The sequence below is a fragment of the Oryx dammah genome, unplaced genomic scaffold (assembly GCF_014754425.2).
Source record: "Oryx dammah isolate SB20612 unplaced genomic scaffold, SCBI_Odam_1.1 HiC_scaffold_26, whole genome shotgun sequence".
Lineage (NCBI taxonomy): Eukaryota > Metazoa > Chordata > Mammalia > Artiodactyla > Bovidae > Oryx > Oryx dammah.
In genome coordinates, this window is record NW_024070210.1 from 16,629,814 (window position 1) to 16,649,401 (window position 19,588).

A 19,588-nucleotide genomic window follows, 5' to 3' on the forward strand; every position below is an offset into this window, starting at 1 on the left:
CTGTTTAGTTCACTGATGTATCCCAAGTGCCTGGTACATGTTAGATCACTTTTAAGTGTTTTTTGAATGAATGAATAAAAGAGAGAGCAAGAGAAGGAGAGAAAGAATTAAAAGGCTCGGACTCAGGAGACTGGATTCTCATTTACAGATGGGTGACTTCAGAAAGTCACTTGTTTACTCTGTTCTGTTACCATGCATTTCAGAGCAACTTATATCTGTGAAGTAGCTTTGTAAATAAATGAAGTAGCGTACCATGTCAGGAAAATTCTAAGACCTCCATCAGTGATTGAAGATGGTATATCTTGAGTAGAATTTTCCTTTGTTCCCCTCTAGATTCTACCTTCTCTCTCACCTTGAACATACTGCATATTTTTGCTGTCTCTTTTCTTATCTCCCACTCATTCCTCATTCACCTGCCAGTCAGTTGAAACTACTCTTGACAAAATGACCTCTAAATTATGAAAACGAAACAGATAGGTGCCCTTGAGTCCTTGCTTGACCTCTAGTATTAACATATTGGTCACTTTTCCTTCTTGCAGGAAGCCTTGTCCTCTCTTGGCTTCCACGGGAGCATGTTCTCTTGGCTTCCCTCCTGTCTCTTCAGCTGTACCTTCTTAGGCTCACTTCATGCTGCTTTTTCATTACCCAAACTGTCTTCGAACCTCAGTTCTTCCCACTCTTCCTCCTTCAGGAGGGAGCTCATTTTTTCCAGTAGTTTCAATTAAGTTCTCCAAGAGGACAGGCTTTATCCCCAGCGTGTGACAGAGCAGACACTCTGTTTGAGAGAAAGACTCTCTGGTTGAGAGAAAGAATGAGTGATTTGACCTCTGTTACAGAGTTTTAGCTTGCTGTTATTTCCAAAAATCCTCTCACTTGAAGACTAGCTTCTGGGGGTACTTCTAGAGGTAGAGTGAAATTAGTGCCTTAAAAAACATTTATAGAAGGCCTTACAGTTGAGCTATTAAACGGGAAGAATGTCATGCCTCTCTACAACTGCTGGGAAGTCATTTAGGACTATTGTCAGTGCCTTCTAGCAGCCTCTTTGATGTAGCCAGATTCCTCATGACTTGCATATTTCAGGGAGTGAAAGATGCTGTTGTGTCCAGCTCTTTGCCACCCCATGGACTATACAGTGCATGGAATTCTCTAGGCTGGAGTACTGGAGTGGGTAGCCTTTCCCTTCTCCAGGGGATCTTCCCAACCCCGGGATCGAACCCAGGTCTTCCACATTGCAGGCAGATTCTTTACCAGCTGAGCCACCAGGGAAGCCCCCTTGTGACCAAAATTTGTAAAAACTTTTGTAAGGATTTCCAAGAGCCTGTCCTCCTATAGAAAAAAATCAAGCTAAACTATATAAAGACATTGTTTTCATCATCACCCATTGTTAATTTACCTTAGACTTGGAGGAAAAAGACAGAATTGGGAATGTTTCCTTTTAAGTCCTGATAAGATATTTAAAAAATCTTTATCTGTTGGCAGGGGATTTTTACTATCTGTCATTAAAAGATTTAATGCCCTTTTTGTTTTGTTTTCATTTCTTAATTATCAGCTGATTTTTTTTCCTACTGTTTTTCTTGATAAGAAGTGATGTTAAAGATTTGCTTTCGCATGAAAAGTTTAAAACTTCACAAATCCTGTTTATTTCACAGAACATGCAGGGGGGTACTAAACTCCATGGTCAGCTGGGCCATGGCGACAAAGCCTCCTACCGACAGCCAAAGCACGTAGAAAAGTTGCAAGGCAAAGCTATCCGTCAGGTGTCATGTGGTGATGATTTCACTGTCTGTGTAACAGGTAAGCCAGCAGCAGAACGCACCCAGGTGCATTTCAGGTGTAGTGTTGTACTTCATTCTATGCAGTTTTAGCTGGGATTTTATACAAAAGATAAGATTCCAAAGAACCAGAGACAGTGAGCAAATATACAATTTAACAGCAACATGCCCAACTTGATAGAGCATTAGGAGTGATGAGCAAGGAGAAGGCAGGTGGGTAACAAAGAGGTGGCACTAGGAGGAATATACTGTCTGTCCCATTTTGGGGGGGGCTGGGGAGGAATGACCTCACTACCTGGTCAGGTGTAGATAATACTAAATCAGGAATCAGGAGCTAAAATTTAGTTTTGGTCTTACCATTATTCACTTTATGATTGCTTTGTGCTTCCTTTTTTCTCTGTAAAATAGGCTTAAAATTTTAAGCCTTTTTAACACAGTCATCCCACCATTTTTTTAAAAACTGTTACATAACAGTATGCATGACCCTCTAAATACAAAGAACTCTAGGCTTCATAGACAGTCTGTCAGATTTCTCTGCTGCAATCATCTCATATGAGCTCCGTGTCTGAGGTCGTCCTTGTTCCAGTCCTGTCCAGCTTTCTCATTAGACAAAACAAGTAATTCATTTGGTGGGTTCTGCTTTCCTTCCTCTCACAGATGAAGGTCAGCTCTATGCCTTTGGATCTGACTATTATGGCTGCATGGGGGTGGACAAGGTTGCTGGTGCTGAAGTCTTAGAACCCATGCAGCTGGACTTCTTCCTGAGCAATCCAGTGGAGCAGGTCTCCTGTGGAGATAATCATGTGGTGGTTTTGACACGAAACAAAGAAGTCTACTCTTGGGGCTGTGGTGAATATGGTAGGTGTTGCCTTGACTCTCTCCACTTATTCCCAGGGGAACAGCCTGACTTCAAGCTTGTGCCCCTCTAAACATGTCATGCAGCCTCTATTTAAGTGTTAATTTAGTAAAAGAGAATCTTACAGAACATTTTCATTGGGACGGGAGCCCTCACATTAATGATTTTCTTTCTCATGTCTGTCTCAGGACGCCTGGGTTTGGATTCAGAAGAGGATTACTATACACCACAAAAGGTAAAATCAGAGGCAGCTTCTTCTTAGAGCCTGTCTAGGTCACACAGCCTTCAGTAATAAGTCCTTCCCTGCCACCTCATATCAAGGTGTTTTCTTTCTGAAATATTCCCTATCTGGGAGATTGACAATCCAGGATTCCTAATTTAGCACTCTGTGGTCTTGTCATCTGCCTAAATCATGAAAAGTTGAGAAATGATGTAGCCATTGTGGACACTCTGGAGTCACAGCTTGCTCATTAGTGAGCATTGAAATTAGCATGTACAGTGAAAAAGTTATATCAAGCTAAACACACCCTGCGTGGAAAGATGCTAGAAAGCAATATGCTATCCTTTCACCTGGCACAGCCATTTCCCTTCCTCCTTCCACAACTGGACACCAGATGAAGTAGTTGTTTATATTTGGGGTCATAGTGTATGAAGCATAATACCTAATTCCTCAGCACTGTGGAAGCGGGCACTGCCAGAGCCCCCGTGGGAGGGGAAACCAGCTGAGAGAGAGCATGGCCACGTTCCCACCCTGGGACACAGGCTCACCCACGGGAAGGCCAACTGTAATCGGCTATCCCATTCACTATTAAAGATGTTTATTTACATTTTAAAAATTAACTGATATATCTGTGGGACCATTCTCACTGAGAATTCATAGCTATTCCTCTTCACCTGAAAAGGCTCTAGTATTGTTAGAAGGTTTGAGTTTTCAGATTTCACAGGTACCCCCATCATGTCCCCCACCATTCTCCAGCCCTGTCTAGTTAGCTGCAGAGGGATATGAGCCTTCAGACATCTTGGCTGCTGCCTCAGTCCTTGGTCACCTCACTTATTGTATGACTGGGACTCCATAGGTCTGAGTTCTTCTGTAACCATCATGGGATGTTGTATCTCAGAGGATTAAATCAGTAATAAATTGAAGCTTCTCCTTCCCCAGTGTTTTCTGAAAAGTGTTCCTAAGTAGTAACTAAGTACCTATTGGCTAAAACTTTGACAGGAGCTATCTGTTTAGCCAACCTGCAGTTGTCTCTTTATTATAAAACTTAAGCTCCTTATTGAAAACAGTAGCCTCTAAGCTGCTGGGCAAATCGGAAGAGAATAGAACTCCCTGTAGTCATTCTGCTAAATGCAGGACATCACAGTTTTGAAAGAATTTGAGGATTTTTTCCTAATACAAGTTATGTTGGGGAGATTTTTTTTTTTCCTAATTTGTTTTTTTCTTGCAGGTGGATGTTCCCAAGGCCTTAATTATTGTCGCGGTTCAATGTGGCTGTGATGGGACTTTTCTGCTGACCCAGTCAGGCAAAGTGTTAGCCTGTGGACTCAATGAGTTCAACAAACTGGGTCTGAATCAGTGCATGTCTGGAATCATCAACCATGAAGTGAGTATCCCATTTGGTGTTCTAAATAAATCATCAGAACCTCTCTAGGTTGAAATTTCTTTGGAAATGCCATTATTGGTTTGTGACCACTTAAGAATAAAGTGAGGATCTCCACAGATACTATGTCCAGCAAAGGTACCCAGCCACAAAAGAATACATACTATATGCTACCCATTATTTGAAGTTTGTGTGTGCTAAGTCTCTTTAATCGTATCTGACTCTTTGCGACCCCATGGACTGTAGCCCACCAGGTTCCTCTGTCCATGAGCTTCTTCAGGCAAGAATATTGAAATGGATTGCCATGCCCTCCCCCAGGGTATCTTCCCGACTCAGGGATCAAACCCACATCTCTGACATCTGCATTGGCAGGCAGGTTCTTTACCACTAGTGCCACCTAGAAAGCCCACTGATGCCCATTGTTTGAAGTTTAAAGGCAAAATTAACTTATGGCAGAAGTCAAAATAGTGGTTACAGAAGTAACCACTTCTGTTACTTCTGGGAGGAAGGGGTATAGGCATTAACAGGAAAGATAGGAGAGACCCTAGGATGGCGGCAATGGTCTGTATCTTGATCTGGGTAGTTTTTATGTTTATATACCTATAGAAAAATATATCAAGCTGTACAGTATTGTACAGTACATTATATCTCAATAAATTAGTTGATTATAAACAGTCAAGTGATGGAATTCAGATTCTACCTTGTCCCTGAAATATAAACACAAGAAAATTAACATTATGAAAAGAAATATTTTTCCATGTATCACCTCCCAGGAGAGTTTTTAATATACTGATCCTATACAGGCTTATTAATTACTATTACCTCCTTCAAGCATGTCATAAAATATACCTCTAATATTAAGCCCTAGTCCTTTCTTTGTGGTAGTATGAGTTTTCATCCTTTTCTAAAGATTCGTATTAATAGACAAGTTTGCTGACTCAATGGAAAAGAATTGAATTAATTTGAAGCAGTCTCTGTTTTAAAGTAGTGATTGTGAAATGGGAGAGTACAAATTTGGAGCAAGTCTTGGGAGGGTGTCTATGTAGTTTGAAAAGACATATTCAGAATTAACATTACTTGATTTTGGTTTTGTTATTGCATTGTATTGTGAAATTTTAAACTTCCATGACAAGATTTATTTTTATGCTAATCTAAGGGGATGTGAGTTTTAACAGGTTGAGAACTTTGTAGGTAAAATTAGGTCATAGTAAACTGATAGCTTAGTAGGTTAGAAAGTCTTCAAGATTCTTTAATTCCTTGCCCTGCTTTTGTTAGCTATACACAGTGTATAACTAAGACAAATGTCAATGATTCTGTGCTTATATAGATGCCTTCTGGGATGGAGAGTTCATGTTTTGCATACCCTAATTTAGGAATTTAAAACTTCCGTTGTCAGAAAGTCCAATCTCATACTAAATTCTCTGATTACATATTGAACTTATTTCTTTTTTTATTCTGTTGGAGATGAAAAGTTACCTGGTACCTTCTTAATAACATGATTTGCTTGAAAGTCCTTTTGGTCACCCTGACAATATTTTCAGCCTATTTTCCCTCCATTTTTTACTTCATGAGTCTTTGCTTATCTTGTTCCAGGCATACCATGAAGTTCCCTACACCACCTCCTTTACCTTGGCCAAACAGTTGTCCTTTTATAAGATTCGTACAATTGCTCCAGGCAAGACTCACACTGCTGCCATTGATGGTGAGTTGATTTACAACTGTGTGCACAGGCCTTAGAATTTCAGGTTCTTTTATTTTATCAAGTAGTAACTCTTCTTAACTAAATGTATTCTCCTTATTTCCCCCCATCATCAAGTATTATCTTGTTAACGACTTGGGCGTTCAAGTAAATGTTTTATTGGTAATCATTACAAATGTATAATCAATACATTTCTTAAGGAAAATGTCATACCTATAATTTCTGACAAATACTGTCTCTAATTAACACCATCTATAAGTTTTCTAAGTTAAATAGTACCCATTTTCCACCTTTAAAGTAGAGTATATAGGGCTTCCCTGGTGGCTCAGTGGTAAAGAATCTGCCTGCCAATGCAGGAGACCCAGGTTCCATACCTGGTTGAGGAAGATCCCACATGCCTCGGAGCAGCTAAGCCTGTGCACCACAGCTACTGACCGTGTGCTCTAGAGCCTGGGATCTGCAACTACTGTGCTGCAGGTGTTATGTGTAGGTGTAGGTGTTGAAGCCTACACGCCCTAGAGCCTGTGCTGCACAAGAGAAGCCACAGCAATGAGAAGCCCGCACACTGCAACTAGAGAGTAGCTCCCACTTGCCACAGCCAGAGAAAAAGCCATTGCAGCAGTGAAGATCCAGCCAGCCAAAAATAAATAAATACGATAATTTTTTTTAAGAGTATATAATATTGAGTCATTCCCTCTATCTAATTGGTCATAGTTCCCCTAACTGCCCTGGTCCGAAGTTATGTGGCAGTTTATACGTGTATACTCTCAATAACCAGAAGCTAGTCTGTGGGACTCTGCGCTGTCTGCCTTTTCTCTGTTTCATGACCATTTGTACCTGGTTATTTATTTTTGCTTCTGTCTCAGAGCGAGGCCGGCTGCTGACCTTTGGCTGCAACAAGTGTGGACAGCTGGGCGTTGGAAATTATAAGAAGCGTCTAGGAATCAACCTGCTGGGGGGACCCTTAGGTGGAAAACAAGTGATCAGAGTCTCCTGTGGTGATGAGTTTACCATTGCTGCTACTGATGGTGAGTCTGTTCACATTATTTCAAACTTGCTGGACAGATGGGTCTATTTTAATTTGGGGGTGTGAAAGAGGTGGACTGGTCATGTATAGCTGGGTCATATGTTTATACTTTTTATTTGTGTTAAATTGGTGGTCATGTTTTTATGTAACCTTATTAACTATTCATGTGTCCAACATAGTGATTGTTGTAAAAAGGTTAGATTTCTAGAAAATGGCAAGTTAGTACTCTTAAATTCCTACTTTTTTTACTTTTACTTTTTTGGCACAATGTTTTAAGAATTATCAAATACTTATACCTTCCCCAGCACCATGTTGGTTCCAATAAATGTTGGCTGAGTAGCTAGAGAGATGAATGTGTGTGCGCGCCTGTGTGCTCAGTCTTGTCCAACTCTTTGTGACCCACCAGACTGTAGCCCACCAGGCTCCTCTGTCCATGGGATTCTCCAGGCAAGAATACTGGAGTGGGTTGCCATTTCCTGACTCTGGGATCTTCCTGACCCAGGAGTCGAACCTATCTCTTGTGTCTCCTGCATTGGCAGGCAGATTCTTTATCACTGGTGCCACCTGGCTAGAGAGGAGAACATCATGATTTGACCTTGCTCCTAGGTTGGGGTCACTGCACTGCAGTGATGTCCTTCAGTTCAGTTCAGTTCAGTTCAGTCGCTCAGTCATGTCCGACTCTTTGCAACCCCATGTATCGCAGCATGCCAGGCCTCCTTGTCTATCACCAACTCCTGGGGTTCACTCAGACTCACGTCCATCGAGTCAGTGATGCCATCCAGCCATCTCATCCTCTGTCGTCCCCTTCTCCTCCTGCCCCCAATCCCTCCCAGCATCAGAGTCTTTTCCAATGAGTCAACTCTTCGCATGAGGTGGCCAAAGTACTGGAGTTTCAGCTTTAGCATCATTCCTTCCAAAGAAATCCCAGGGTTGATCTCCTTGAGAATGGACTGGTTGGATCTCCTTGCAGTCCAAGGGACTCTCAAGAGTCTTCTCCAACACCACAGTTCAAAAGCATCAATTCTTCAGTGCTCAGCTTTCTTCACAGTCCAACTCTCACATCCGTACATGACCACAGGGAAAACCATAGCCTTGACTAGACGGACCTTAGTTGGCAAAGTAATATCTCTGCTTTTCAACATGCTATCTATCTAGGTTGGTCATAAGGGATTGCTAAAACTTGAAAGGCTATATACCGTGTGTCTCTCAACTTTCTGAATTGGTCTAATGGGATTTTCTCCTCTTCTCTTTCAGCTATTTCTTCTCCTCAGCATCTTCTTGCTGTTGCTTCTGCTACCCTTTACTCCCTTTGCTCTTTCTCCTGCTTTCTTTTTTTCTCTCTTCCTGTATCACCTTGATTTTTGTAGCCACTTCTTTCTGGTAAATGGTGAACAGCAAAACACGTTTCATTTTCTTATCTGTTGACTCTTTGTTGTTGTTATTGCTCATGCTCAGAGATGTCTTTGTTTTCTTTCAGTCTGTGCCTGGTATTTATATAGGAGAGATCCAGCAATAGTGTCAGACAAATGATCTGTTACCGTACTTAAGGAAGTGAACTAGCCTTCAGAGTTGTTTGTCTCAAAACAACGGGTTTTAGGGAACAGACTGGTTAGTTCATGCTAGATAACTGGAAATGTTAGAAATAGAATCAGGATGTCATTGAGAATTAAAAATACTGTAGCAAATTCAGTAGCACTTTCTGACAGGGTCTTAGAGAGGGAATGTTTCTTCAGGAAACATCTGTGTACTTTTCAGGTTAAACTTCAAAATGATGAGTTTAGAATTAGATTCTGTGACTAGGCATATTACCTATTGATGTATGTTCCTCTACTTCTCTGAACTGTACTTGATCACCTCACTCACATGGCAGACATCAACTGTGTGCCTACTATGCTCCAGATCCTCTTTTAGACCCTGGGAATATGGAAGTGAGTTTCAGTAAAAATAGAACCGTGATCCAGCAATTCCATGCCTGGGCTTATCTCCAAATAAAAGGAAAAGAGTAATTCAAAAATATACATGCACCCCAGTGTTCATAGCAACACTATTTATAATAGCCAAGACATGAAACCAACATAAGTGTCCTCCAAAAGACGACTGGATAAAGAAGATATGATATATCTATACAATGAATGGGTTATTACTCAGCCATTAAAAATAATGAAATACTGCCATTTACAACAACGTATATCGACCCAGAGGGTATTAGGTTTAGTGGAATAAGTCAAAGGAAGACAAACACTCTATATTAGCACTTACATGTGGAATTCAAAAATAAAACAAATGGATGAGTATAACATAACACAGGCAAACTCACAGAGAGAGTGAGAACAAACTAGTTACCAGCGGGGAGGAAGAAGTAGAGAAGAGCAATGTAGGGGCATGGGATTAAGAAATGCAAACTGTTATGTATAAAACATAAGCACCAAAAAAAAAAAAACATAAGCACCAAGGATATATTGCATAGCATAAGAACATATAGCTATTATTTTATAGTAAATTTAAGTGGAATATAATCTATAAAACTATTGAGTCACTATGTTGTACATCTGACTCTAATAAAATATTATAAATCAACTATACTTAAATTAAAAAAAAAAGTCTTAGAAAGCTGCTCTCCTCAGGGAATTCATAGTCTAGTAGGGTAGGGGAGATATACATATAAACAGATTAGCACAGTCAGGTAGGTTCTCTGCTGTTAATTGCAGTGTCCAGCCCTAAAGCTTAAAGTGTCCAGGGCTCAATCCTTCCCTCCCTTCATTTTCTGAGTGAGGTTATTACCTTAAATCCTCCCTTGTACACTAATAGCTTTATATTACCATCCCTGACTCCCAGACCCACTAATTCAACAGAATGTCTAAAGATAAGGTGGCTTTATAGCCCAGCCTTCCCAGATTGGTCCTGATTCATGCCTATTGTCTGAGCTTAATTGTTAATAGCACCCCCTTTTCATTAAAAAGTGTCCTGATTTATATAAGACGTAATGAGCATCTCAAACAAACTTACTGTGTTCCAAAACAGATTCCTGATTTTTTGTTCAAATCCGTTCTTCCTGCAGCCTTCCTGTTTTGGAAAATAACACCTCTGTCCTACACCTCACATTCCATCCATTAGCAAATTCTATAGATTATCTTTGAATATATCCAACCACTTCACTACTACATCAGTTCATGACTACAACTGATCTCTCTGCTTCCACCCTTGGGCCCCTGCAGTCCGTTCTCCTCATGGTAACCTGGGGGATACTTTTAAATACCTACTGTTAAGTATCTTGACTGGTCTCCTATCTCAAACAATAAAAACTAAAGTCGTTGTAGTGGCCCACATGACCCAGACCTCAGTCACCTCCTGACCTCTTCTGTAGCCACCGTCCACTCCTTTACTTTGCTCCACCTGCAGAGGACTTCTTGCTCTGTGTTTGTGATATTCACCTTACCTACCTGGAGCTTTGTACTTAACTGTTTTCTCTGCCTGGAAAGCTCTTCCCCTGGATAGACCTGGTTCCCTCTCACTTCAGTAGGTCTGCTCAGGTATCTGCAAGCACTTCTCTGACTACACTATTTAAAGAAATGATACTCCACTGTTACAGTTTATTTCCACTTTTCCTTATTGTTGATCTTCCTTCCAAGCACTTAATGCTGCCTAAAGTAATTAGTCAGTCTCCCCGCTAGAAGGTCAGGTCTACAAGGGCAGCAACTTTGTTTTGTTCACTGCTATCTTCCCAGCACCTCAAGCAGTGCTTGTCATGAAGTAGATGCCCAATAAATACTTGAATGGATGACCAAAAATGTTGAATGGGTGAATGAATGGATGGCAGTGTGTAGAAGTGATGGTCATTTTTACCTGGGTGGCATCAGAAATTGTTTAGGCTTTATACAAGGGAATAAACAGGGGCAAAAAATCTTTTTAGCTCTCTAGAGCATAAAGGTGGGGAATCCAAAAGAGTTGGGAAGCCAATGTTCTGTTCAACTTTCTGCTATTTATTTATTTCTTACAGATAATCACATTTTTGCCTGGGGCAATGGTGGTAATGGTCGCTTGGCAATGACCCCCACAGAGAGACCCCATGGCTCAGATATCTGCACTTCATGGCCTCGGCCCATCTTTGGATCTTTGCATCATGTCCCAGACCTGTCTTGCCGAGGCTGGCACACCATTCTCATTGTTGGTAAGGGTTCCACATGTTGGTTAAGATGGCTTTGACAGAGGCTTGACCTACACCTAAGTTACTGAGGGTCACACTCTTGCAAACAAAGTGTCCTAAAGAAAAGAAGCTATTTCTGTAATCTAACAGTGATCAGATGGGAGGAACAGAACATTGTTATTTCCTCAGTTTTGTCACTTGCTATCTCATGAAAACTTTGGGCTCTGCCCCCTTAACATAGAATTTGTTACTTCTGGTCGTCCACTTATTAGTTTATCTGTAATCATGCTTTTGTGAGAAACATTTAGTACACCTTTAAAAAGAAACTAAATCATAACTATTTTCTGCATAAAGATTCCTTTGTTATGAACTAAATTATAAAGGCCTGTGTAAAGGTCTACAAGTTCATTGTTTTAGGTCAGTGGTTCTCAACTTTGGCTGCACATTAGAATCCCGTGAGGAGTTTTTAGAAATCCCATTGTCCTGACCAATTAGATCAGAACCTCTGCATTGGGACCTAGGCATTGCTACTTTCTAAAGCTTCCCAGCTAATTCCAAAGTATGGTTAAGGTAGAGAATTGCTACTTCACATAGTGATTATAGTTAGAGCTGCTAGTGGTGCTTGGCTTCTAATATTTATATCTAAAATAGTAATTAGTTGTCTGGTGTGAGAGATAGCAGTTATCTCCTAGATTAAGTCCCTATCCAAGTCTTGTCACTTCCTGCCTCAATGCTTACCTACTGAATATTTTTCCTCAGAGAAAGTATTGAATTCTAAGACCATCCGTTCCAATAGCAGTGGCTTGTCCATCGGAACTGGTAAGTAGCAGTATCTCAGGTACCAGTGGTTTTTCTCAGGTGCGAGTCTTTGGGTTGAATTCCATGCAGTCTCCCCCAAAAAAGGAAATAGGAAATATCTTTGGGAAATTAGGAGCACAGTGATCAAGAGGGAAGAGCATATTTTGGTAGATTTCACAATAGATGATGACTTTCATTTTGTGGTCAGGGGGAGAGTACATCTTTGCCACCACACATGTGGGAGTAATTACATGGCTAGCCCAACACTGCAATGTGACTTGTGTACTGTTCTTTCCTTAGAATGCCGGGGGCCATGTGTTCTGGCCACCTTTGACTTCTATGGTGTTCCAGGGGTATTCTAATCTATAGAAATAGTCCTTCAAAACAGGCCCTCAGAATTAAAAGTTGGCTTTACTTTCAGTGTGGTCAGGAAAATCAGCCCAAAGGTCTCTAATACTTTTCCTTTGGCTGCTTTCTTCATGGTTCCCTTGTTTAGGGCCTTGCTAGGAGACTGAATCTGTGTTCCTTTTGGTTTTCCATTTGCTAGAGTACCTCTCTATAGTCCTTGATGTCTCAAAACTGGATATTTTGTGGAATCAAAACAGATAAAGACCCAGAATGAAAGCAGATTAATCCTCCAGAAAGACAGCTGAAAATCTAATCCAGACTTGTTAAACTCTAGTTGACACAAACACGCATCATACCTATTATTAGTTTTCTTTAGTAACTCATTGCTCAGCGTCTGTTTGTCCATATTAATATCTGTTACAAATGATAAAGTATCTTTTTGCTAAACACAGCTGTTCTATTACAGCTTTATTTTACTGGAACAGTATTTAAAGGAAAAACATAAGATTAAAAGCACATGTCCGTTATCTGGAAGATGTAAACTCTGTAAGAGCAGGGATTTTTGTCTTTTCTCTTCAGTAATTTTATCCACATTGCCTAGAAGAGTGCCTTGCAAATGGTATTATAATTAGTCAGTAAGTATTGTTGATTGAATGTGTTACAGCCATCCAGTGAAATATTATATGTGTTCAAATGAACAACATCCATAAAGTTCAAAAACAAGCAGAATAAATAATATATTGTATAAAGATACGTAAGTGTGTGATAAATTTTTTTTTTTTTTCTCAAGAAGAAATGAAAAATACAAGATTAATCAGATTGCTATATCTAGGTAGGATGCCAGAGAAGGAAGGGAATTCACAAGGTCGATAGAGCAATATCCTTGTTTAGTCCTGTCCTGTAACTCTTTCTGCAACAGTCAGAATGTTCTGTATCTGTGCTGTCCGGTGTAATAGCCGCCAATCACATGTGGCTGCCAAGAGCTTAAAAAGTGGCTCTTGTGACTGAAGAACTGAATTTTTAATCCTGTTTAAATTTAAATAACAAAATATGGCTAATAGCTAGCATATTGGAAAGTAATTGTACTTTCACATAGTAGATTCATGTATGTTTATTTTGTTAGGCTTCAAAACTTACGCATGTTATAAATAGTCATATGTATTGTATATGTCAATGGTAATATAACTTATTTTTTGTAATATAATTTTTTTAAGCCATTTAAGACAAAAAAGCAAGCTTCAGAGATTATTTTGCCATCTGCAGTTGTGCTGCCTCAATACGAGCACAGTGTAGCACAGTGCAGTCCTCAAACCAAGTTAGCTGGTGGCCATGAATAAATAATCCTTTACACTTAACTGTAGAAGACACCATGCAATTCTTTTTGTTGTTGTTTTTTGGCAAATTTCTTAGTTATATTTTTCTTTGGCCCATTTGAAAATTCAGTTTCATTTCCTGACTGTGCATCAGCTCATTTTCATTAAAGGTAACTTGGAATCTGCTGCGTGACATTAAAGAATGAGCCGTCACTTTTGTTTTTGTTGTTATTGTGCTTAGTTGCTAAGTTGTGTCCAACTCTTTTGCAATCCCAGGGACTATATCCCACCAGGCTCCTCTATCCTTGGGATTTCCCAGGCAAAAATACTAGAATGGGCTGCCATTTCCTTCTCAAGGGGATTTCCTGACACATTCTTTACTACTCAGCCACCTGGGAAGCCCTCATATTTTTTTAAATTCTTACAGATAGTCATTAAAGAATTTGATGAATTTAATGGTTGAGGACTTCTCTATTCTGTTGTTTTCCTAGAAAGGGAATTAATGGTGAGTTTATCTGGCAACTTTAAGAGGTGTTTGGCTCAAATGTGAAAAATCTTTTGTATTCAATATATAAGATGAACCTCTATGGAGGATGTTGGAGTCTGAATATTTAAGGTTTGGATGCAGTGGTTGGGATGATTATTCAGTAATCTAGTAGAACATTGATAATCTGCTGAACATAAGTACAAGCAAGTTTGGAAAGTAGAAGTGAATACTGTCATAAAGATCCTCATGCACAATACCTTGTGTAAAGAACTAGAAATTTAGTCCCAGGTATCTGACTTACACTGTTGCTGTTCCACTTCACGCAACTCTCAGAAACTCTCCAGGGGTTGGTGGGGCTGTCAGATGGTAAACATTGTTGTATAGCAAAGCTCTGTATTTCTGTGCTGTGTATCTGTCAGTGGTTCAGAGCTCTAGCCCAGGAGGTGGCAGCGGTGGCGGAAGAGAAGACGACAGTCAGCAGGAATCTGAAACTCCTGATCCAAGTGGAGGCTTCCGAGGAACAATGGAAGCAGACCGAGGCATGGAAGGTCTCGTCAGTCCCACTGAGGCCATGCGGATCAGCAGTGGGGCCAGCAGCTCCTGTCCTGGCTGGCTTCGAAAGGTAGTTCCTTTGGTGACAGGAACTCCGTAGGGACTAGAAGGATCTCCGTTTCCCATGTCCTGCTCAAGTGCTTTGCAGCAGGCATCTAGGTTTCTGATTTCTGCCTGAGCCGAAATCATCAAATCTCTAATCCTTTTTCTTTCTGACAAGAAAAGATAAGGTGGTCTCATACCTATATTACTTAAGTGAATGGAAATTAACCCAACCTTCCTTGAAAGAAGTGTTTGTAATGCATGTGTGCAAAGATTAAGCTTATAGATTTTGTACTGTGGTTCATAGAATATCACGGTAGTTGGAATGCCTTACAGTAGAAAAATCCCTTAACAGTGGTTACCTGTGAGTGATGGAATTACTGGTGATTTTTATCATGTCCCTTTGCCTATCAATATTTGCACATTTTCTACAGTCAATATTTATAGTTAGGGACCTCCCTAGCAGTCCAGTGGTTGAGACTTTGCCTTCCAAAACAGGGGATGCAAGTTCCATCCCTGATTGGGGAATTAAGATCCTACATGCCTGCTGCTGCTGCTGCTAAGTTGCTTCAGTCGTGTCTGACTCTGTGCGACCCCATAGACGGCAGCCCACTAGGTTCCTCTGTCCCTGGGATTTTCCAGGCAAGAGTACTGGAGTGGGTTGCCATTTCCTTCTCCAGTGCATGAAAGGGAAGTGAAAGTGAAGTCGCTCAGTCATGCCCAACTCTTAGCCACCCCGTGGACTGCAGCCTACCAGGCTCTTCCGTCCATGGGATTTTCCAGGCAAGAGCACTGGAGTGGGGTGCCATTGCCTTCTCCATGCCTAGTGGCCAGAAAAAACAAAACATGAAACATAAACAGTATTGTAACAAACTCAATAAAAAGACTTTACAAATGGTTCACGTTAAAAAAGAAAATCTTAAAATTATAGTTAAGAGAAATTTTAAATCACACCCCCCCACCAACAAAAAAGAGAGAACCTGTAGATGTAAGGCTTCCTCTGTAACAATATTAAACTTGATAGCTACTTAGGAATGTGAATGAAAGAAGTGGCGCACAGTTCTATCTAAAGCTTCAGCCTTTGGCAGCCTGGCAGTTAGCCTCACAGCCATCACCTTAGAGCTTCCCAACTTACTGAATAGCCTTTGTTGACTGAGTGTGTTGAGGCATCACACTGGGTATCAAAAAGTGTTCTTGAAATTGAGTTTGAATTCCCTTCCCTCTCTGCTCCTCAGAAGAAGGGCTGGCAGTACGTTGACTGACAGGGCAAGCTGTGTCGTAATCACAACTGTCCTGCTCCGCTAGAGGGTGCCGATGACACGTCAGCGTGAAAGCTATAGCAGGGAAGGAATTTGGACGAAAGTGAAAGGCTCAGACGGAACTGATGAGATTCTTTCTCTCATACATAGGAGTTGGAAAATGCAGAATTCATCCCTATGCCTGACAGCCCATCTCCCCTAAGTGCAGCTTTTTCAGAATCTGAGAAAGATACTCTGCCGTATGACGAGCTACAAGGACTCAAGATGGCTTCCGAAGCGCCTTTGGAACACAAGCCCCCAGCAGGAGCCTGGGTAACTGAGCTTTTGCCTTTAAATCAAGACTAGATAAACAGTGGCTATAAGCTCTGCCCCATTCTCCTGGTCTCCCTGTCTCTCCCTCTAGCTTCATTGTTTCCCAGCTGCCCAGCATCAACTCACACCTCCTGTTCAGTAGTGCTTAAGGCCTCTATGCAAGGCTAAACTGACTTCTGTGGAAAGTATTTACCCTTTCATATTTCTGACAGGCCCACACCTTTCTATACCAGATGATTGTCTTTCTTTTCTCTCTGCCTTCAGTTCAGTTCAGTTCACTTCAGTTGCTCAGTCGTGTCCGACTCTTTGCAGCCCCACAGACTACAGCACGCCAGGCTTCCCTGTCCATCACCAGCTCCTGGAGCTTGCTTAAACTCATGTCCGTAGAGTCGGTGATGCCATCCAACCATTTCATCCTCTGTTGTCCCCTTCTTCTCCTGCCTTCAATCTCTCCCAGCATCAGTCTTTTCAAATGAGTCAGTTCTTCGCATCAGGTGGCCAAAGTATTAGCCAAAATATTTCAGCTTCAACATCAGTCCTTCCAATGAAAATTCAGGACTGATTTTCTTTAGGATGGACTGGTTGGATCTCCTTGCAGTCCAAGGGACTCTCAAGAGTCTTCTCCAACACCACAGTTCAAAAGCATCGATTGTTCGGTGCTCAGCTTTCTTTATAGTCCAACTCTCACACCCGTACATGACTACTGGAAAAACCATGGCCTTGACTAGACGGATCTTTGTTGGCAAAGTAATGTCTTTGCTTTTTAATATGCTGTCTAGGTTGGTCATAACTTTCCTTCCAAGGAGTAAGCGTCTTTTAATTTCATGGCTGCAATCACCATCTGCAGTGATTTGGGAGCCCCCCAAAATAAAGTCTCACTGTTTCCATTGTTTCCCCATCTGTTTGCCATGAAGTGATGGGACCGGATGCCATGATCTTAGTTTTTTGAATGTTGAGTTTTAAGCCAACTTTTTCACTCTCCTCTTTTACTTTCATCAAGAGGCTCTTTAGTTCTTTTTCGCTTTCTGCCATAAGGGTCGTGTCATCTGCATATCTGAGGTTATTGATATTTTCCCCAGCAGTTCTGATTCCAGCTTGTGCTTCTTCCAGCCCAGCATTTCTCATGATGTACTCTGCATATAAGTTAAATAAGCAGGGTGACAATATACAGCCTTGAAATGTTCCTTTCCCGATTTGGAACCAGTCTGTTGTTCCATGTCCAGTTCTAACTGTTGCTTTCTTGACCTGCTTACAGGTTTCTCAGGAGGCAGGTCAGGTGGTCTGCTACTCCCATCTTTTTAAGAATTTTCCACAATTTGTTGTGATCCACACAGTAAAAGGCTTTGGCATAGTCAGTAATGCAGTAGTCGATGTTTTTCTCTCTGCCTTAGAAGTACCAAAATTGAAATTCCAAAATTCAAGTCCAGTTTTTCCTGACATTGTGAGGGTAGGTTGGAGTTTTAAGTATATGTAAGAAATAATACTTGTAGTCTATTGGGAGAGCAATGCATTTATTCTCAACTTTGGTAGAAATCAAATTGTAGTAAATATCTCAATAAAACTGTAAACTGGGGATCATCAAACTTTTTCTAAAGGACTGCATAGTAATTATTTTAGGCTCTGCAGACCATACATTCTCTTGTAATTACTCAACACTGACATTGTAGCACAAAAGCAGCCAAAAATAATGCCTAATGAATGTGCATGTTTATGTTCCAATAAAACTTTATTTTACAAAAACAGGCCATAGGCTGGATTTGGCCTATGGCTATCATTTGTTGATCCTTTTTAAAAAGTATAGTAGAAGAAGGGAGAAAAATCCAGGCTAGCATAATTGAAAAGCTTCCCAGAAGAGGAAATAAGGCCTTTGAAACTTCAAGGTAAACATTTTTATTCCTCTGTCAGTTATCAGTCTTGAATTGTTTTAGTGATACAGTTTATGGAACACCTCTTAAATCTCTTCTAAAGTGTGATCCACTATATTTCATGAATATTGATCCTTTGAATTATGGTGTCCTCACTGTGATCATACTTGTTCCAAACCAAACTGTGTATTCTCCCACAACTTTAAATTGGGAAGATATCAATGACTTTAAATTATCTCACAGAGTCCTCCAAAATAGATGATTTTTCTTTTACCTTATCATAATGCAACTGAGGCACTGAGAGCTCCCTTGCTCTGTGACGTTAGAGCCAGCCTCTACAGTAATCCCAGAAGTTTTCTGTTTCTCTTACATTGACTTCATGTGTATGTGTGTTTTTTCTTGTTACTTTAAAAGTAAAATCTGGTAGCACATAGAAGGGACATTGGATTAGGGAGCTGTAGCATCCAGGCAGAAGCTCCTATGACCCCTTTTCTCCTGTCTCTCTAGCCACCTCGGCTGAATCCTGCAGGAACATGTGCTGGGAAGGCAACACCCTTGGCTCCTACCTGTGCGTGCAGTACTCTGCAGGTGGAGGTTGAGAGATTGCAGGGTCTGGTGTTGAAGTGTCTGGCTGAACAACAGAAGTTACAACAAGAAAACCTTCAGATTTTTACCCAACTACAGAAGCTGAACAAGAAATTAGAAGGAGGGCAGCAGGTGAGAGCATTAAAAGAATAATTCAGTTTCTAATTTTGTTTTGAAGAGTCACAGAAACAAAACACCAGTCACTGAAATGGACTTACTTCTTTGCAAGTACTTCTTTTTTGATGGTGTAGTTTTTGTAATTAACCCCAGAAACTCGGTCTGTCTTTAGGCACCTGGATTGAATCATCGCATCACATAACTTCCATTGTTTTTTTGGTACCTTTTTCTTTTACTTATTATGAAAAATCTTAAACATTGCAGTTCAGTGGACTCCCGTATATCTACCATCTGTATTCAACAGTCGTTAATAGGTTGCTGTGATTGTTTCAAAAGTGTATATGTTTAAATATGTGTTGGTATTTATGTGTGTATTTGAAATAGGATTGTGTGTATATATACACATGTGTATATATTTTTTTTCTTTAGCTAAACCATTTTCAAATATATTATGAAAGTCATGACATAGCTGCCCTAAATACTTTATTACATACATCCAAAAATAGACATTCATTCTCCTGGAGAACCATAGTATTATTATCACACTTAACAAAAATAACACTAGTATTCTTAATTCTCACTAGTACTCAGTTGACACTCAAATTTTCCAAGGTTTCCCACAGAAAAAAATGTTCTTTACAACTTTTTATCAGACCAGCAACCAGTTAAGAACCTCCTTTTACATTATGTTTCTTATTTCTTTTATATAGAACAATTCCCTGCATTACCACTCCTACCCGCTTTTTAAAAACATTTTTCATGGCATTGGTTTGTAGAAGAACCAGGGTCAGTCGTGTAACAGAATGTCCTA

At 40.5% G+C, this 19,588-nt stretch overlaps 1 protein-coding gene across 1 annotated transcript in view; it reads left to right on the forward strand.

The window, feature by feature from the left end:
• NEK9 (NIMA related kinase 9) overlaps positions 1-19,588 on the forward strand; it is a 39,544-nt gene that overhangs the window by 16,782 nt on the left and 3,174 nt on the right. Inside the window, exons 11-21 of the mRNA XM_040226076.1 lie at positions 1,650-1,794; positions 2,430-2,630; positions 2,817-2,863; positions 4,077-4,232; positions 5,823-5,931; positions 6,795-6,956; positions 10,953-11,123; positions 11,859-11,918; positions 14,465-14,667; positions 16,049-16,210; positions 18,583-18,792. Of these exons, the coding sequence (XP_040082010.1) occupies positions 1,650-1,794; positions 2,430-2,630; positions 2,817-2,863; positions 4,077-4,232; positions 5,823-5,931; positions 6,795-6,956; positions 10,953-11,123; positions 11,859-11,918; positions 14,465-14,667; positions 16,049-16,210; positions 18,583-18,792 (1,626 nt within the window). The remainder of the gene's footprint in view (positions 1-1,649; positions 1,795-2,429; positions 2,631-2,816; positions 2,864-4,076; positions 4,233-5,822; positions 5,932-6,794; positions 6,957-10,952; positions 11,124-11,858; positions 11,919-14,464; positions 14,668-16,048; positions 16,211-18,582; positions 18,793-19,588) is intronic.